This window comes from Hetaerina americana, unplaced genomic scaffold (genome assembly GCF_022747635.1).
Source record: "Hetaerina americana unplaced genomic scaffold, ioHetAmer1.1.p SCAF_5, whole genome shotgun sequence".
Lineage (NCBI taxonomy): Eukaryota > Metazoa > Arthropoda > Insecta > Odonata > Calopterygidae > Hetaerina > Hetaerina americana.
In genome coordinates this window covers 72,059,881-72,078,080 of record NW_027287095.1, presented here as the reverse complement: position 1 = coordinate 72,078,080, position 18,200 = coordinate 72,059,881, and the positions used below count along the sequence as shown (strand labels likewise).

The 18,200-nt window shown below is 34.3% G+C and overlaps 1 protein-coding gene across 1 annotated transcript; it reads right to left on the bottom strand.

Moving 5' to 3' along the window:
• Positions 1-1,015: 1,015 nt before the first annotated feature.
• Positions 1,016-16,760, bottom strand: LOC139693742 (ubiquitin-conjugating enzyme E2 G1). The gene is made up of 6 exons (XM_071592009.1): positions 16,652-16,760; positions 15,994-16,096; positions 13,054-13,151; positions 10,837-11,015; positions 7,839-7,948; positions 1,016-3,758 (listed from the first exon to the last, which is right to left on the bottom strand). The coding sequence occupies exons 1-5, from the start codon at positions 16,695-16,697 to the stop codon at positions 7,868-7,870; spliced, it is 507 nt and encodes a 168-aa protein (XP_071448110.1). The 5' UTR covers positions 16,698-16,760; the 3' UTR covers positions 1,016-3,758; positions 7,839-7,867.
• Positions 16,761-18,200: the final 1,440 nt, after the last annotated feature.

Below are 18,200 nucleotides of genomic sequence, written 5' to 3'. Positions count from 1 at the left end.
TTGCACCAAACCATTTCACCAACTAGCACAATGAACAGATTAAGATCTTGAAACATCACCATCAATGAAATTGGCACATTCACTGTTCTCAATACCATTTTCACCATGCTCCTTTACTTGACACAAATTGAGAAATCTTAAAAAATGACTGGTGCTTCAGGTTGGTAGGCTATCGGGAAGGGAAAGACAATGCTGTTGAGTTTTGCCACTATCACCATTTATATGGAAACCTGACTTGGGGATGTAACCTAATAAGTTTTAAAAATGCTCTTTTCCCTTGATAATGATCAATATTGTTATTCATATTCAACCCTCTTAGGCAAATGCAGCATTATGACTTGATTGAAAATCCCATACTTCCAAAAAATCAATCCTGGAATCATGATTTTCCAAGTTAATGAAGCCAAACTGTTCATGGACCACTTCCTCTTATTACCATGCATTTCTAATTTTCAATTAAGACTCTTCAAGAAAAAGATTCTTACCCACTTATTTGACAGTCCATAGTGATGCTACAGCAAATGATGAAGCACTAAACACCCCCCCCCCCCCCCCCCCCTGATGTCTAGCTCAAGGAGTAAGCATCTTAAACAGGAACGTTCAAAACCCAAGGATTGGAATTTATACTGAATCTTATTTTAACCCCAGACGGCCAGTACGACCTATTTAGAATTGCTATTAAGCTCATCCCTATTGTTCACTTCTTCATTGTCGAAACATGAGCCGGGAAAATATTGAACTAACTTTATAACAAAACAGCATTAGCTGTTCCTACTGGTTGATGGATTATCATGCTTGTGTTGACTTCTCTTGGTGCCCTACTGACATGACAATGTCTTGCATACCATCATGTACGGTACTTTTCACTCCAGCTGCCCTGTTTAAACAATATTAAATGGGAAAATACACTTATTAAAAGAACTGATCATAAGAATATATTTCTCCAGGGCTTGAGATGAGGGGTAAAATTTCATGTCCAGGTAATTTATACACCATTCAGAAAAATAAATCAAATTTTAGGAATTTTATTGAAAATTTGTTACTAAAGACTTCGCGAGAAATACCACATCACATCCTTGCAAGACAAAAAAATTATCATTCATCACTCAAATTTTCGTGTGCAGTTTACAATTATTATAATTAAATAATGATACCTAGAACAATAGTTGATAGCCCTGCCATTCTTTTAAGTTCTCAGATTTGACAAAGGCATGAACAGTAAAAAATGAAGAGAAAGAGGGACATAAATATTAGCCTTTCGACAATAACACACAACATCAGAATCAATGCAATAAAACAGTGAAAGTAGTGTTGACATAGGCATTCCAGAATTCACTAACACAATAAGTAAGCCACCTCAACCCCCAATGATAGTCTTGAGCATTTCAACAACTATGAAATACTTCACCTGAGTTTAAAATCAATGTTTCAAAACCCTAGGCCACGCTTCAGCAAACATTTTCATCATCCGTAGCTGGTGAGATTTCTAATTAAATATGGCCAGAACTTCAAATAAATGCATAAAAAGGAAAAATAATAACCCACTTTTTTACAGGCCTTAATTATGACTATGAACAGTTTTGAAAGCGGAGAAAAAAAAATTTCTTCCAGCAGCATGGTTATTGTTAAATAATTCAAGTTATGAACATGTTCTCCATGTTTAATGCCCAACTTTGTGCCTTCATCTAAATTTTTAGGTATTATTTGACTAAAATACATTCAAATGGAATGTTGCATTAACTATCAATATGCTTCTAGCTCGTGAATTGAACCAGAAGACTGACATGATAGTATTATAACAATGCAATACCAGTTCATAATTAATCAGTTGTACATTGATATGAGACTATATTTTTTTCAAATAATGATGAGTATTTAAGGCCTGAACTTAATAGTTGATTGGAGAGAAAAGTACAATGACCAAAACAAAAAAAAAATAAATGCAATTTTTAAAATTGTGTAAAAAACAAGAATAAATATTTTTGCCCTTCTCACAATTATGATTAAATGCTGTTCATCAGGTGCCATTACATAGAAGCATATTGGAACCATGCAATTCAAATTCAAGACACTTTTAGACCAATTTAAGTTATTAGGTTTCATGGTAATCTTATATTTCATCACCATAATCTCTGCATCTTCACATAGTTTTGAACACGTTTCACTGAAAAAAGAGACTGGGTAGTTATTCAAAGTTTTTCAAGGCAAACAAAAAGAAGTGATAAAGAGCCTAATGCTATTGAGTTGAAGCAATCAAGGATATTCATATCATTATGACATGCTGTATAGATTTGATAAAAGCCCACTCAGTGACAGGTCAAACATCCCAGGATTTTTTCTTCCCCAATGACAAGAGGAGTCTTATACAAAAACCATCTCATTAAGTTCATATATAGCAGAATATCAAGTATGAAGCTGGAATATATCATTTGATCTCTTTGAGTTCTTTCTTAACTGATTGAGCAGTTATTCTCAGATTCAGTCCACATCAAATTTGCATACCAATTCAATTTCCTCACTAGATGCCACAAATCATTCGAAGTTGATTAATTTCAATAAGTGTGCATAGCAAAGAAGGAATGGCCAAATCCGACAAGCAATGTGGAGGGACTTAGTACATGCATGGGCACTGAAGTGGGCGCGTTAAAAAGAAATGAAATATTGGTAATATAAACATGGTGAGGTTTCTAACAGACATTTTAAAATCGGGAATGATATGAAAATAAAACAAAATAATCCAGCTGTGAGATGTGGCATCACTATGGGCAAAAGTTATCCATTAACAAGTCTTTCGGTCCATTTTTAAGTTTTTACAACACTTTTTTTGGGAGAGACATCCACAATTCATACTTCCTTTCCATTTTCTCTCCTTTACTCTTGCTCACTTGATCTCTTTAAGCACAAATCGTTTGGTGCACGCTGGCTGCAATCACCCTTGTAGGAGGAAATATGTAATGCAAGGAATGCTCCCGACCGATTAAGAGCAAGCATCGCATGTAGGGGGGTGAGGGAGGGGGGAGAGGGAAGATGGGGGGGGGGGGAAGAGTAATACGGAATAAAAGCACGATTATAATTTTGCTCACAATTTCCTCTCCCAGCGCAACACATCATCCCTTTTTTGGCGCTCATTATATCCGGGTCCCACCAAAACACTCAGCACACCATTATACACACAAAATATAACACAATTGGGAAAAAATAATGTGGAACAAACACGCCTTATCACCTAAAGGACTCCCCCATCTCACATACCACTCTACCCATCCCTCTTTGTGTGTGAAGGGGGGGAGGGACCTTGAGGCTGCACACCGCGGTCTTTGCTGAGGGGGGGGGGAGGAAAGGTGAAGCAGGAGATGAGGGAGAAATCTTCTGGGCAGAATATTCTTCGTTTCTTTCACTGTTTCAGGGTGAGGGAGAGGGTGGGTAGGCATGAAGAGGGAACGAGGGGGGGAATAATTATCATTTTGAGATTTTAGAGGAATGGAGGAGGTAACTGGATGTTTCAAATGGGTGATGGGGTAAATGGCAGGGTGGGGTGAGATTGGGACAAGGGATATTATCAGGGGGGGGGGGGGGTGGTGGTGTAGAAACAGCACAAGCTTAATTTGCTGCCCTCAGAAATGCTCCAAATGAGCCAAGTGTCACTCAACAGACAAACAATGTGACCGTTAATTTTTACAAAAAATTTTAAAAATCACACATTCATCGACCCCTCCACAACCCCTGAGATCTTGCCCTCATCTTGGCGGCACATCTCCCTGAAAGCACACCAAAACATTGTCTTAGTATCATGGCGAATATCACAATCATTCCTAAAGAAAAAAATTAAGAGTTTACATCATGCAAAAGCTCCGAAAGCCAAACTGTTGACCAAGAGTTCACAGTAAAATGAAAAGAACTATTTTGACTTCCCGTGGCTTTATATTTTCCTTGGGTCATGCTGACAAAGTAGTTATTTATATTGAAATAATCACATGGTTCCCTAATGCACTGGCAAGTTCAATGCCACTAACGATAATGACTTATATGATCTCAAACAAGAGAAAACCTTATGAGATTTTATGTTGCCCAAATAAACAGGGTGCCCCTTTGAAAATTATGTTGCCACACCCTGTATTATACAGTAATGAGAAAATAATGCACTGGATCTACCACATCATAGAGGCATACAAATGAAGCCCTCTGCAACATAAGAGAACAAATACTAGTGCATCCAGAAAGCTAGAATTATGAATCATAAAAATATTTAATGCAGTCATATGCCTTGGTTATGATCCATATGAATGGAAATACACCTAGGAAAAATTCATTACACTTAATTATGATTAATACCAGGGAAAATGGCTAACATAAACACTCCATAAAAATCCATCCAACAGGATGATGGCTGGGTGATTTGATGTAAATACATGCAGTGGAATCTCGATATAACGAAGTAGGACATATAATAATAATACATTGATTTGATCACAAAGTAGAAACAGAAATTTTCTCACTTTATATTTCCACCAGCATTTATGGCACCTTAGTATAGACACACTTTTGTTAGATTGTGCAATTTCTTTATACTGAGATCCCACTGTATTCAATTGCAATTAGAAGATTGGCATTTCCAATTGTAAAAAAAAGGTATTCACATTGAACACTCAACTTACACACAATGGAGCCTGATTGCCTTAAAGTTAAAAGATCTGAGGATAATTTTTAGTGAACTTCATTTGTAAGATCAGCAGCGCACACATGTTCATTAAATTAATAAATTACCAAAATAAAATCCTTTGTATCATGCAGGAACCACTCATCTGAAGCAATATAATGTTTAAAAATGCAATTCCCTTGAGGGAATTAAATGAGTTAAGATATTAACTTTGCTAACTGAAAAATGGCCAACCATTAGTGAAATTAGCTACTAACCTCAATAAAATTTTATGATTTCCCCTGTAGAAGAAATTGTACATGGACAGATGCACAAGAATACACACAAATATCTTGAAATTGAAAATAAACAACTTGGCTTTTCCACATAGAAAATTTTTAATTACGACCTAGGTTTGTTATGGTATAACATCATCAGAAGGAGTCTTAGGTCTTAAATAAAAAAAAAAAATATATCGAAAAGCCAAGTTGTTTATTTTCAATTTCAATATGAAGATTTCCCACCAAGTGACACCAGAAACTGATTTATTTATCCACAAATATGTTTAGAAGAAAGATCTTTTAATTTTTCCTCCTCCTTCATTTCCTTTCATCAGCAATGCCAACACTAGATTTGTCCGAGCACCGGGAGCATTGAATTGTGGGTTTAATAGAATCAGAAATGTTTTCACAAACTTCAATGGCTAAGTCATCCTGTCTATGTCAATCGAGACATGAGAAAAAATTTTCACAACAAAAATATCCATGCTAGAGGTGAGATTCAAATCCATTACCTGGTGAATGTGATATTACCACCAATTTACTTCTAATCATCTTGATGTTAGTACATGTGCTTCATGCAATCTATGCATGTGACCTTAAGTCTCTGGAAGTTATTGCAAAATATTCCAAAAGCACATTTTCCATATTTTTTACAACCTATAATGGATGCCAGATCTTAGTTACTCCATTCCTATTAATTAGATAAAGATACAGTCCTCAATGACTACATTATTGCTGCATTTTACTACCACCTTCTGATTTGACCTTGGCGTGGCTGATCTGACAGCTACATACAATTATATTGGACTGCTAGTATAAGAAGCTAGACCTGCCGGTGCTCATCAATCCTCTCCGAGACTTTGAAACCACTACCAAAATTCTTCAGATGCAAACTAGGTCTATTAGTTCAATATTTCAGATATATTTTATAAGAGTTCCCATCATTCTCTCTCCTCAAGGTACAGAGTAGAGGAAAATAGCAGCACCACAATGACCATTGTCTAATGCTCAATGCTTGCCTTTCTATTGTGTCTGACGAATAAAGAATATTCATATGTGCCAGAAGAACTGAAGGGAGAAATGTGTTCCTTCCTGATATACCTTCCTTACGACCAAAACAGTCCAATTCAAGATTCGATTGAACCATATGTTTTGAAATAAGTATGCCTCACACAACTTTGGACAATATTTTCTGAAACAATTTGAAAAGAAATATTTTTCGGTAAATTATTCAAAACACCTTCGACTTCTTTCTTTGATATCTTGAGCTAATAAGATAAGATGTAACAATAGCAAGCACACAAAGTTGTGCTACCAGATTTTAAGGGACGCTAACAGGACATTAAGAGTCAGTTGAAATTTTAGCAAGTCAGGCTTCAGATAAAATTAAGTAAAAGTTTAGCTAAAGAGGAAAATATGCTTTGATACACAGAATTAAATGAACATTCTAAATGATATATTTCACTGCATTAAAATCACTGACCTCATTAGGAAAATATAGCTTCTGAAAATCAGGTGACACTAATGTTTTTAGACACTATTCATTCCCTTTTGTTCAAACTTTTTCATTAAAAAAATTAATACTCAAGGTATCAAATGATTCCATAAAAAACATGAAGCCACAAATTAATGACAAACTTTTCAGATCAGTTGGCCATGCATCTTAATGTACAGAAAATGACATTGCAATTTTGCTGGTAAAATATATATTCTAGGATTTCTTTCGAGTAAATTTGAAAACCCACATGAAGTAAACTATCAATTGCCCATGTGCTGATTATTCGTGCTAGCCTCTACCCAGTCTCATATCTCGAAATTTTCATAAAATTACCAAGCAAAGATAATTCAATGCTTCGAAACTTTGTATTTTTAGAAAGTATGTTTAAGTTTTTAACTTCACAAAATGAAAAGTCAATATTATTTAAAGTTTTATTTTTAATATTTTTCATACAATCCCCACTTCCTCATCACTTGCCTTGCATTCATTAGACCTGAAAAATCCATATTCTCCTTTACAACGAGCAAATCCATAGTTTTACTATGCAACAAATAAATCATTAATTATCTGCACTGCATTATTTCAATCTGTTTCAAATCATGAATATCAATCAGCATTCTTCAAAATTAGTCCTTTGCTAATCATTAGGTTACACCTAGCTATGTGATTGGTTTGGCTTTCTGAGAAAATATATTTTGCTGTTACTTTTATGATAGGTCTGTGCTCTGATACATCTATAATTTAGCCCTAATAAAAATGACTGAAAAATGAAAAAAATACATTTTCCATTGCTAAATCACACAGAATGAAAAAGGAAAGTTTCCAAACATATCCATTTATATAAATACCATATTGTCCACGTATTTCATCACCCTTACTTCATCAAGCATTCATTAGCACTGATAATGGCGAGTTTACTGTATTTTGAATTTTTCTCGCACCATACCAACTAAAGCCTCGCAGAATGATTTTCAAAACAAACAAAGAATTGAATGTCAAAATTTCATGTACTCTACAGCAATTTAACTTGCTGTTTAATCCTCCATAACAATAAAAAAAATTTGAATTTCACTGACAACACCGGCTCAGCATCTAAGACAACAAGCTTGGTTTTCTATGACTGAATAAAACAATAACTGAGCATAACCTTAGAAAAAAAAACAAACATCAGTAAAATGCGAACTAATACTGTACGAATGACACATGAAAAATTATCCAGGCTATTGATTGCTTAAACTGGCAAGATCATAAAAGCTATACAAATTGAATCAATATTCTAAGGACAATAGAGTCAGCTGAAATTTCAGCTAGCCAAAAAAACAAATTTGTACTTTTCCAAACTTTCTCTAAAAAATGTTGTTATATTTTATAATGTTAGCATTAATGAAAAACTATGAGTGATTCAATGCCCCTTAAAACTCACCTTGAACTCCCATAATCCAAACATTAATCCTACAAACACTCTTCTTGACTTTTTCTAACACACCGGGCTACTTTCCTTTTAAAATCCGTGTAGTTTTCCCGCCATTCTTTCTGCAAAGGAAATACAAAGCATATTATATTAATAAGAGCTCAATAATCTGTATTTCATTCCCAAGGCAATTTAGCAATCAACTTCAATACCTCCCATCTTAAGTGGTATTCAGTTGATAAAAGTGTCATTCAAGCCAATAGTTCATCATAGAGCATCTTGATTCTTTAAATTAAGAAAAACATGCAATTTAGGTCATTATGACCATGTTTGAAATCCTAGCCCAGGATTTGTTTAGAGACCAACAGATGCTGTCGGGAAAATAGTGAAAAGTTTTAATTCATATGACTTAAATCATGAAATAAATCAAAAGAGAGATGGTACTTTTTTCCACACTTTATTTAACAAGTCGACCGGTTTCGTCGCATAGGCGACATCATCAGGTGACCTGATGATGTCGCCTATGCGACGAAACCGGTCGACTTGTTAAATAAAGTGTGGAAAAAAGTACCATCTCTCTTTTGATTTATTAGAATGGATTTCCACAAAGTGAAGCCTGAAACCATCGAGTTTAAATCATGAAGTTTAACAAGTAATTGTAATGAATGATGTAAATGCATTTGCTAATCCGATCATAAATGACAAAACAAAAAAAACCATAAAAGCCAAAGCATGATTAGATTATTTTTAAAACAAATATTTGAATCTTGTGCTATACAAGAGTAATAGTCTAGAAGGTATGAAATCTTAGGTCTAAAAAAACTATGGGATCACTACGGTGACTTTTTGTTGTCCAATGCCATTATGCAAATACAAACTCTTTCTCATATTCATTGAATGTTTTCTTTATTCCTGTTCATATCTCTCTGATGTCCAAAATCAGCAGGTTAGTTACAATTAATTGCAACCCTTTGAAGTGCCACTCAATGAAACTTTATCAAATTGGTACAAAGAGCTTCACACTCCAGCCTTAGTGCAAAGAAAATCGAGCAAAAGTTTTAGAACATAAAAAGTTAATGTGAAAAAAGTTGTTCATAAGACAGTAAATAATCTAGTGATCATTAGGAATGTGATAAGCACATAATTTTATGCTTACTTATTTATTCATAAATGTTTTGAAATTAAACATTTAACTGTCTGGTTATTTCACAAGTTTCGGTCTATGCCCATGGAACTACATACATATCATATGGTTGGGGTTTTAACAAATATTTTGATACACTGATGTCCAGCCATGCAATGGCTCATAGCGAGACATCTTTTTTACAGTTCTGTAGGGTTGAAGGGGAATACATTTAGAAATTGTGGGCTAATGCAGATTCCAGAAAATTAAAGTAAAATCATCTCCATTTTCCATAGTATAATTTGATTTACCAATTACGTGATGGACACAATCATGGCATGAATTAATGAACAAACAAGTTAACAAGTCCACTACAACCACTAATGCTAAATAAATGTAAATTCAATGAAAGCCTGATATGATGCGTACTTCACGTAATAAGAATTGTGAAACAACAAGAAATCACCAAGGTACAGATGATCGCCCCATTTTAATGTTATATATACATTGCAAATAGCGAGGCTTATGCTTGGGACCTACTCTGTTCATTTAATACTAAGACTGATCTGCATACACATGGAACTCATGGAATTGCATCTTTATTTTATATCGAAGTCCCCATTTTCAACCATGTCAAGCTGCTGTTCATAATGTATGGGCTAATATATACAACTGGTGACAATTGTTTTCTTTCAAGCAGAATTTCAGCTTGTCCAGGTACTACATGACTAGGGCAAGTGAACCTCTCGATATAAAAAGTATTCCGACGGCCTTAACTTGAATCAGAAAAAAAATCATGGCTTGGTTACCAGTGTCATCTTAATCCAAAGAGTTTATTTAAATTAAAAACATCAATATTGTTTATATTAAGGAGATCAAACGAGTGTTCCATAATTCATGAAACCCTTAATTAAGTTTTTGCTAAAAGATGGTGGACAAAGAGCATTATTGCAGTATACAGGCAAAAAAATGTAAAATTTATCATACTTTCCTACTTCAAAGAAATTTGCAGGAAGATGGTTTTAATGATTTATGGCACTGCATTTACTGCAATCTTTGGTAAACACCAGTCAGCACGTGACACTTAAGAAGTACCTAGATTATGTCATTAAATTGCCAACATTGCTGGCCATGATTTCCTGAAAAATACTAAGGCTGGTTCCCATTGAATGCAAGATCAATAAAAGAATTTGACTTAGCTCCAGAGCACACACAAACCATTGTGTTGTTCACATTGCTGCAATTGTGAGAAATACAGCCATTTTGAGCATAAGTTTGACTCTTCCATTTTCATCGACAGGAACACAGCCTGTTTATACCAGCTCAGGGAGGTTAGCTATATTAACAACTAAAGTCATAATAGTGAAAATTAGATGAAACTTTGCGAGTAAACAGGAGGAAAGCACACATCACATGTTTATGGGGATTTCTATTAATGCTTGTTTAGTAATTAAATTATCATAAAGAAATGGCTTTTCCCTCGCGAGTTCAATGAACTTTGCCACGGAAAAGCTAGGTTTCCTTCAATTTACTGTGTACACATGAGTTACACTTGACAATTTTTGCGGCAACTTATGGATTTAATGGGCACAACTTGCTACTATCCTCTAACTAGTTATGTAGTGAGTAAGCCTGTCTACAGCAAGCCTGTCTGCAGTGAGTAAGCCTGTATAGCTTAGAAGTTTACCCATTGCCCTCCCATTACGCATGTCAATGATAATGCTATTCAACAGAAATTTTTAACTACTTTTCAGTTTTAATTAAGTTCATCTTTCCACAGTTGAAACTGTAAATGCTGATTTATCTAAAAATAAGTAAAATGGAGAATTGGAAATCAAAATCTATCTACACTAATTTCTTGAACACTATAATTAATCTCATACTCACAGCCGCATCCACATTGGCTGGACTTTCATCATTAGGGTCAGCCAGCATTGAAATCACTGAGATTAATATGGTTTCTACAGTGTGAACTGGAAGCCATCGCTCAGATGCTTTCTCATATCCCCATTTGTCATCACCAGGCTCATGCAGGATAGAGATGCACACATCTCCATTCTTATCAACTGTTAATAAAAAAATAGAATGTTATTCGGTGTGAGTAAGAAAAATGCCCGTGAAATTGACAAAATTTATGTTTCTTCAATTTATTTTTGGCATACCATTTGTTGAAACTTTCACGTACTTTTGCATAAAATTTTCATTGATTAATGAGACATCTTTAAAGGTTTTAGATGAATTAAATATTAAATGGATCGCATAAATTATGTAATTCTCCAAGCTATGTACTTTACCTTGGCTTTTTTTTCCAAGTAAAAGACATGCATGATAAATTAATATGGCCCACTTACCCTCATGCAATATGCAATCTGACTAGATAGGCAAAACATTTTGACACTGCTGCCTTAAATAACCTCAAATTACCATATGATATAGGAATAGTCCCAAAAAATTTACATGATCATGCATGACATTGCCATCTCTCTCTTATCCATAGTCAAACCCACACCAAAATGTGGCACACACATTATTATTGCCTCTCCAATACTCTTTGAGTTACATTTATCCTAGTCATATATTTACTTTTAATCCAACACAACACAACCCTACATTCAGCATGTCTTTGTATAGCTAAGACAACTTCAAAGTAGAGGTACACATGCCTTTGACATGTACATGATATGATAACAAATTAATTGTGATCACCCAAAAGAGGAATATTAAGGGGCAAATCAATTTCATATTGACAATCACTCCGATATATTTTTCTTATCCTAGAATGCCACTTTTCAAAATTTTTTTAAGAACAACATATATATATATACATAAAACCAGTGTATTAACTGTAAAATACTTAAATGATCTCTTTCAAATTTCCAAGCCTACCCGCATGCAAGGATAATTTCTGGGCATATGATTTGACACTACATATTCAGTTTGCTTTAATGAATGAACCTTGGGGAAAACCTTAATTAAACGGCATTGTGATAGCAATAACGATTATTCAACTCCCTGTTAGCACAGAATGTCAGGATAAAACCCCTGCCTCGATTGAATGATTGCTAAAAGATCACTACCATGCACACACATGAGAATTTCATATTGAATGAGTCATTTTCCTAGACCATCTTTTGAACCTGTATGCCTCTATTTCTGCTGGAATGGTCTCACCCGAATAGCAACCAAGACATTCTCTAACATTACGATTTCCTTAGGGCTTTAAAGGAACAAAATGTTCTAACAAATTACTATACCAACAGAAATAATTGCAGTCATGCACATTGTGCTGGAGTCCACGAGGTTAATGAACTGAGGGGTGACTCTGCTAAAGTTACTCATGCAGAATTTCCTATAGTTTGAGTAGCTTCAGGCGTGATGATGTGGAAGTCTAACATAATGAATAACTGGTCGAAGTGCTACGATTATTTATTCATTCCTATAGTTTAATAGAATTTGTCAAAGGTGAACACCATTGTGTTTATATTTTGGTTTTAAATCTGTTGTTTATTTATAAGCAAATATTTCAAAATATTCCACCCTATCACATTAGAATAAAAATGAACCCACTACGCTGGCAACTTTTTTATTAAAACATGTAATATTTACCAGATGATCCTAAGGTGGTGAAATGCACATTGTACAACAAATAAGTGGATAGCATGAAGTGTGCTTTTCATTTATACAATGTCTTTCAGGACATCATTCACCACATTTAATTACTTCTTGAATACCAAGTATCTCAAAACAACTTGTGATAAACATTTCAACAGCAATAAGATAGGTAACCCATAAAATGCCTAAGTGGTTGGCATAGAACTATAAATAAAATTTTCTGACCTATCGCTTAAAAAAATAAGGGGTGATTAAGATCTATTAATAACATTATAGTCTCCTTAGTATATGTAACCTCAATTTTCAGATTCTGCAAATAAAAGCCAAAGAATGCATCTTCATAAGTTACAGTTTGTCTAAGGAAAAAAGTGGGCAGTATGTGTGCCCATACTACATATTTATCAGATAAATAGCATTTGAAACATTAAATAGTACATATTGATGCTAGTTCTTATTACTATATTGATAGTAAACGGCTAAAATAATACTCACTATTAGGATGCCATATTTCTGTAATAAACTTCATCCTGGGAGGCCGTAGAGGGTATTCTTTTGGGAAATATAAGTGAGCTTTAAAAAAACCCCCCTCACTGAAAATTCAGAGAAATATCAGTTAGTCGCACAAAACTGTGCGGGGTCAAACACATGACTGTATCACAAAAAAATTCAATTTAATCTTAGCAAAATGTACAACAACCAAAATTTGTGTCCTTCACAGCCATGCAAACAAATCACTGGACACAATCACAAAATTAATTAAAAGAAAGTATATATTATACAATGCTCAAATGCTTACAAGCAGAAATATTATGAGAGGTATCAAAGCTGCAAAAAAAAAAAACATTTACCAAAAAATTAATATGCATAGTAGAGAACATCTGTGATTGAATGCAGTTAAATGGGAAGAATTACAAATAACAAAAATATGACAATGCTCAATATTAAGCTCACAATCAAAGCTACATTACACAGTAGTCATTTATACAAAAAATTTCTTTGCAAACCAACAGTACGTGTTAAGTTTTAGGACCACAATTCAATTATGTGGATTAAAGGTTTCTGATGAGAACAATTAAATAGTAGTTAATCACTTCTGTAAAATGTGCATTTTAAATTTTATTCCTATACACATTTGATACAGCTTTTCCCTCAAATCATCTGCTTCAGAAGATATTCTCACTCATAATCTAATCAAAGTCACTTGTCTGGTTCAGCAAGCTATTGGAACTTGTTCCGACTAACTATGCAGAATTTTCAGGAAGAAAAACCCAGGGAAAATCAAGAATAATTTGTACATGCACATTTAGATGGGACAATTGCAAAGTATTATGCCACTGTCATGGATGTATCACTTTATCTTAATACCACAAGGACAATAAACTCTTGGAAGGATCATAAAGTTGATCGTATGCTTTGCAATACTTAAGACTTCTTATCATATGCTGTGGAGTGGCAAAACTTAAAGATAGAACTTTACATATTATTATTCCCGAATAGTGACAAATGCCACGTAAGGAACTTAATACCCTAAAGGGTCATAAAAGACATTTGAGTATTTAAACCTCGTTTACAACGGGTGAATATATTTGCTCTAGCATTTACTTAAGTTCAATAAATATATCAGATTACCCAACATGATCACAAAGTGCCTCCTTTGATTGAACAGGCTGATATATCCTCACAAATATGAACTTAAATGATGTTACTTCACCACCATAAGGAAATATAATAGTCAAAGAAAAGATACTGAAAAACATTCAGTAATACCATAATGACATTTATTTTATGGCGGACAGCTGAGTCACCAAATGCCAATCTGAATTCCCATTTCACATGATAGCTACATAGTGACTAGTATGTTTTAAAAACATACTAGTCTTAAGAGCACCAAGGGACCTGGCCAAATGCCTTCCAAGGGGCATAGGGTCATCAGGCAAATAGATGCAACACGACAATTTTGACTTGGACCCATGCTTCCTCACACAACTCAATCACTACAGTCCTTAGCGCCTTGGGATTCACACAGGACTAAAAAAAGTTCCAATGTATCCGAGTAAACTTATTATTAAACTAATAATTTATTTTGACTGGGCATGAAAAATTTCAAGTAGTCAAATTAATATAATGAACAAATCAAGCATTCATATCATCACTTTATTTCGTAGAAAATGTCACTTTAAGCACACAAAATCCAACCCTTTGCAAGCTTAGCAACGTCTCATCACAAGTTTTTCATACTATGCACACACTAACCGATTTAGAAAGAGGACACTAAAAGCACTGAATAAATAACAAAGATGAGTCACTGGGTACTTATGGAGTTCATTGACCAGCTACGGTATCTCAGATGAGTATAATAGTGTCACATATACACTTCTTTCTATTCATTTCTTATCTAACGATCACTCCAATACTTGATTCTTGCAAGCATTGTTTAAAAAAAACAAAGATGAGAGACCAAAACCTAATGTTTTTAGTTCTGCTTAACTTCATTACTAGATGAGAAACAAATTTTAAATTATTATAATTCATCCTTCACATTAGATCCGTGGGTAAAAAAATTAACGTACCTTAGAATGGAAAACCATGTAACATCATCATCTTATCAATGATTCAATGCATATTTGAAAAACCATAACCTACACAACACTTGATGAAATAGCAATTACTTTGTCCATTAGGTCTTCCAGGAAAATATTCTCCCCTACGGTACTACTTGAAATAAAAGCACGTTGACCAAAATCACGAAAATATTTTCTAAGGAATTCTCAAAGCATAGATACCTCCCCAATCGTTCTACACATTTCAATTCTTCTGACGGCGTAAGTATTTAGGCCAAATTACCGATTACCATTAAACATCGACAATTCAATTGTTTAGGGGAGGACCTCTATAGAAATTAATAAATTATTAAGGTACAAAACGCCTTTAAAATGTCACAAACCCGCTCGTGAGACAATTAGCGCTGACACTCGAGACACCAATCAAATTTCAATTGAACATTAACTAATAAAATGCAGCCACAAAGAAGAAAAATGAACGCTTAATGTAAATAATCTAATAGACCAATCTTGACCTTTACTTATCAGTTATTCGTTATTTAATGTCAACGCAAATAATTAAACGAAAGTAATTTACACCAACGCTTACCAAAACTTATCCAAATAGGGAATGGGATTAATGAGTGAAAGTTGGTCATTTTTACGAAAAATATACTGAATTTTAAACACCACGTTAACTTATAAAAAAATATTAATTTCGGTCAGTCAAATCAAGCCACCGGAATAGAAACGGCAGATGCTCATGTGGATGGCGTAGCTTGCAACAAATCAAATGCATTCGTACCAATTCGAGTACTGCAAAAAATTCAACTCTTATGACATCAAAATCAGAACAAAAAGAATTTAAAACTAATTACACATAAGAACTTACTATAATGTATCTGGCGGCCCGATGATAAGAACTTCCCATCTGTATATGTCATTGTCGTCTATTAAACCGGCTGAGAACCCTTCGACCGGGTTCTTGTTCAGTTCTGTGAGAAAATTAAAATTCACAATTCAAAATAAAATTTGCGATCGCACAACTTTCTGTAAGCAGAAATATTTTCATGATCAGAGAGGCATTTCACAGAATATGCGAAAACAATGGATGACTCCTCACTACCAATACCTCTTCCGATTTCATTGTAAATAAACATTCATGCAGAGTTTGATACTAATATTGAGACGACAAGCTGCGGACGGGGAAAAATCTGTTATTAATGCATAAAAATGAGGTTACAAGAGTGAAAAAAATGATGCTCAACTATCAACATTTTGGATATTTTTCTCCGGCCTGTCGAACATTTGTAAGGGGGCTACTTGATTACTACTACATTAAATACCCTAATAAGGGTTTATACACTATAATTAAACAAAATTCTATTACACTGACGAATAAAACAAGAGAATGAATCAGCTGCTCTTGACAAAGAAGCTATCACTAGGTGTTATGAGGTCGACGTTCCCCGTTTTAAACGTTAGAATAATATTCAATAACTTCAACTCGCGGCCAATTAAAAATTGCATAATAATATTCAATAACTTACCTGCTAACTGCTTGCGTAGTAAAAGAGCTGACTGTGGCTCTGACATGAATGAGAGATTGAATTAATCCGTCTCAAACAAGCACCCCTTATAAAGATGGCTAGAGTTCGAAACCTCAAGGCCGCATGCGCAGAGGTGCTAAGCGACTTCCGCCGGTTGCTGGTAAGTATGAGAAAGCACGCAACAGAATTTTCGGAGTTTTCAATGACGGTGCATTTTAGGATATGTTTTAATTTCCAGATTGATAAATATGACAAATTAAATTGAGGCAGTAGCTTTTGCTCTACATAGATGATTTATTTAAACAATAATCTTCGGTTGCTATCCATAGATGTCACACCTTTCCCGGTAACTCCTGCCATCTTACAAACAGAAGATTAACTGTTACGCATTGATTTGGTTGACCCTTAGCGGCGCTTTGTATTTGCGGCATTTTCAAATTTCTTTTACGAAAAATCTGATTGGCAAAATATTTTACTGGCATAAAAACACTCGGTTTTCGATTTATAATGAAAGGAAATGTTCGCGATATCATAAATATTATATTTACGGGTATGTGAAAAAATAAATAAGAATAAAACCACTAGCCTAGGCACTTAACTCGGTTTTTATTCATTATTATCTTTTAAAGCAAGATAATTCGTATGCAAGGTGATACGTGCAATTAAAATATACTGTTAGTTACTAAATTTACAGACTACAAACAATACTGACTTAAGAATTACTTTATATGAATGCACTTGTCCATAAATACAAGCTGATGATCATAGTTTTATTAATTTAAAAATAAACTAACATATCCATCTCCTATTATTTTTCACTTTGCTTTTTGGCTCGTTTACGGACAAAACTATTTCTGGAAGATAATATAATGGAATACGACCGCTTGAAGTATTGAAAACAGCGAATTTTTAAGGCTAACGGATCCAAAATAAGAACATAATTCCCATCGAGGTTAAAAAATCGGTAAAAATAAGGCATCATGTTTTTCCACCATAGAAGATTTAATGGTATTTTGAAAGAAGAATAGACTCAAATGGTATTTTAAATTCAGCAAAAGACAAATTAAAACACATAGCCGATCTCTCTATCTGGGGTTAAATGGAAGAAGGGAATATAATATAGTATAATATAGAATAAAATTCCATCATCTTATCTAGTTTTACCGAAGCTGGGACAAAAACCCACGCTTTAATCATTTCTCTTTTCAACGAGTCAAGTCTTTCAACAAGTTAGGAAACAGCATATCATGGGTTGGAAGATGCTCGAAAGAAGACGTCTTCAGATAAGATCCAATGACAAGCTTCAATAAATATGTTCAAGGTTGATAAGTTCAACGAACAAGGAAGTATTACGTGAAAGCATTCGCGTTGAGTGCGGAATTCTATGCACCAGAGCCCTGTGGACGATCGAAAAAATATACAAGAGAAGAATAGAAGCCTTCGAAGGCACAGGAGGAGGATATTTAAGGTCAAATTGACAGGTAGATTGAGATATGAGGAAGTATGCAGGAGATTGATCGAGGAAAGGGAAATATAGGGCACTACAAGG

Coding starts and splice junctions, on each gene's coding strand:
- LOC139693742 (XM_071592009.1), bottom strand. CDS start 16,697: ATGTCAGAGCCACAGTCAGCTCTTTTACTACGCAAGCAGTTAGCAG. Junction 16,097..16,651: donor ACTACGCAAGCAGTTAGCAG/GTAAGTTATTGA, acceptor ATTTTCTCACAG/AACTGAACAAGAACCCGGTC. Junction 13,152..15,993: donor GGGCCGCCAGATACATTATA/GTAAGTTCTTAT, acceptor CTGAATTTTCAG/TGAGGGGGGTTTTTTTAAAG.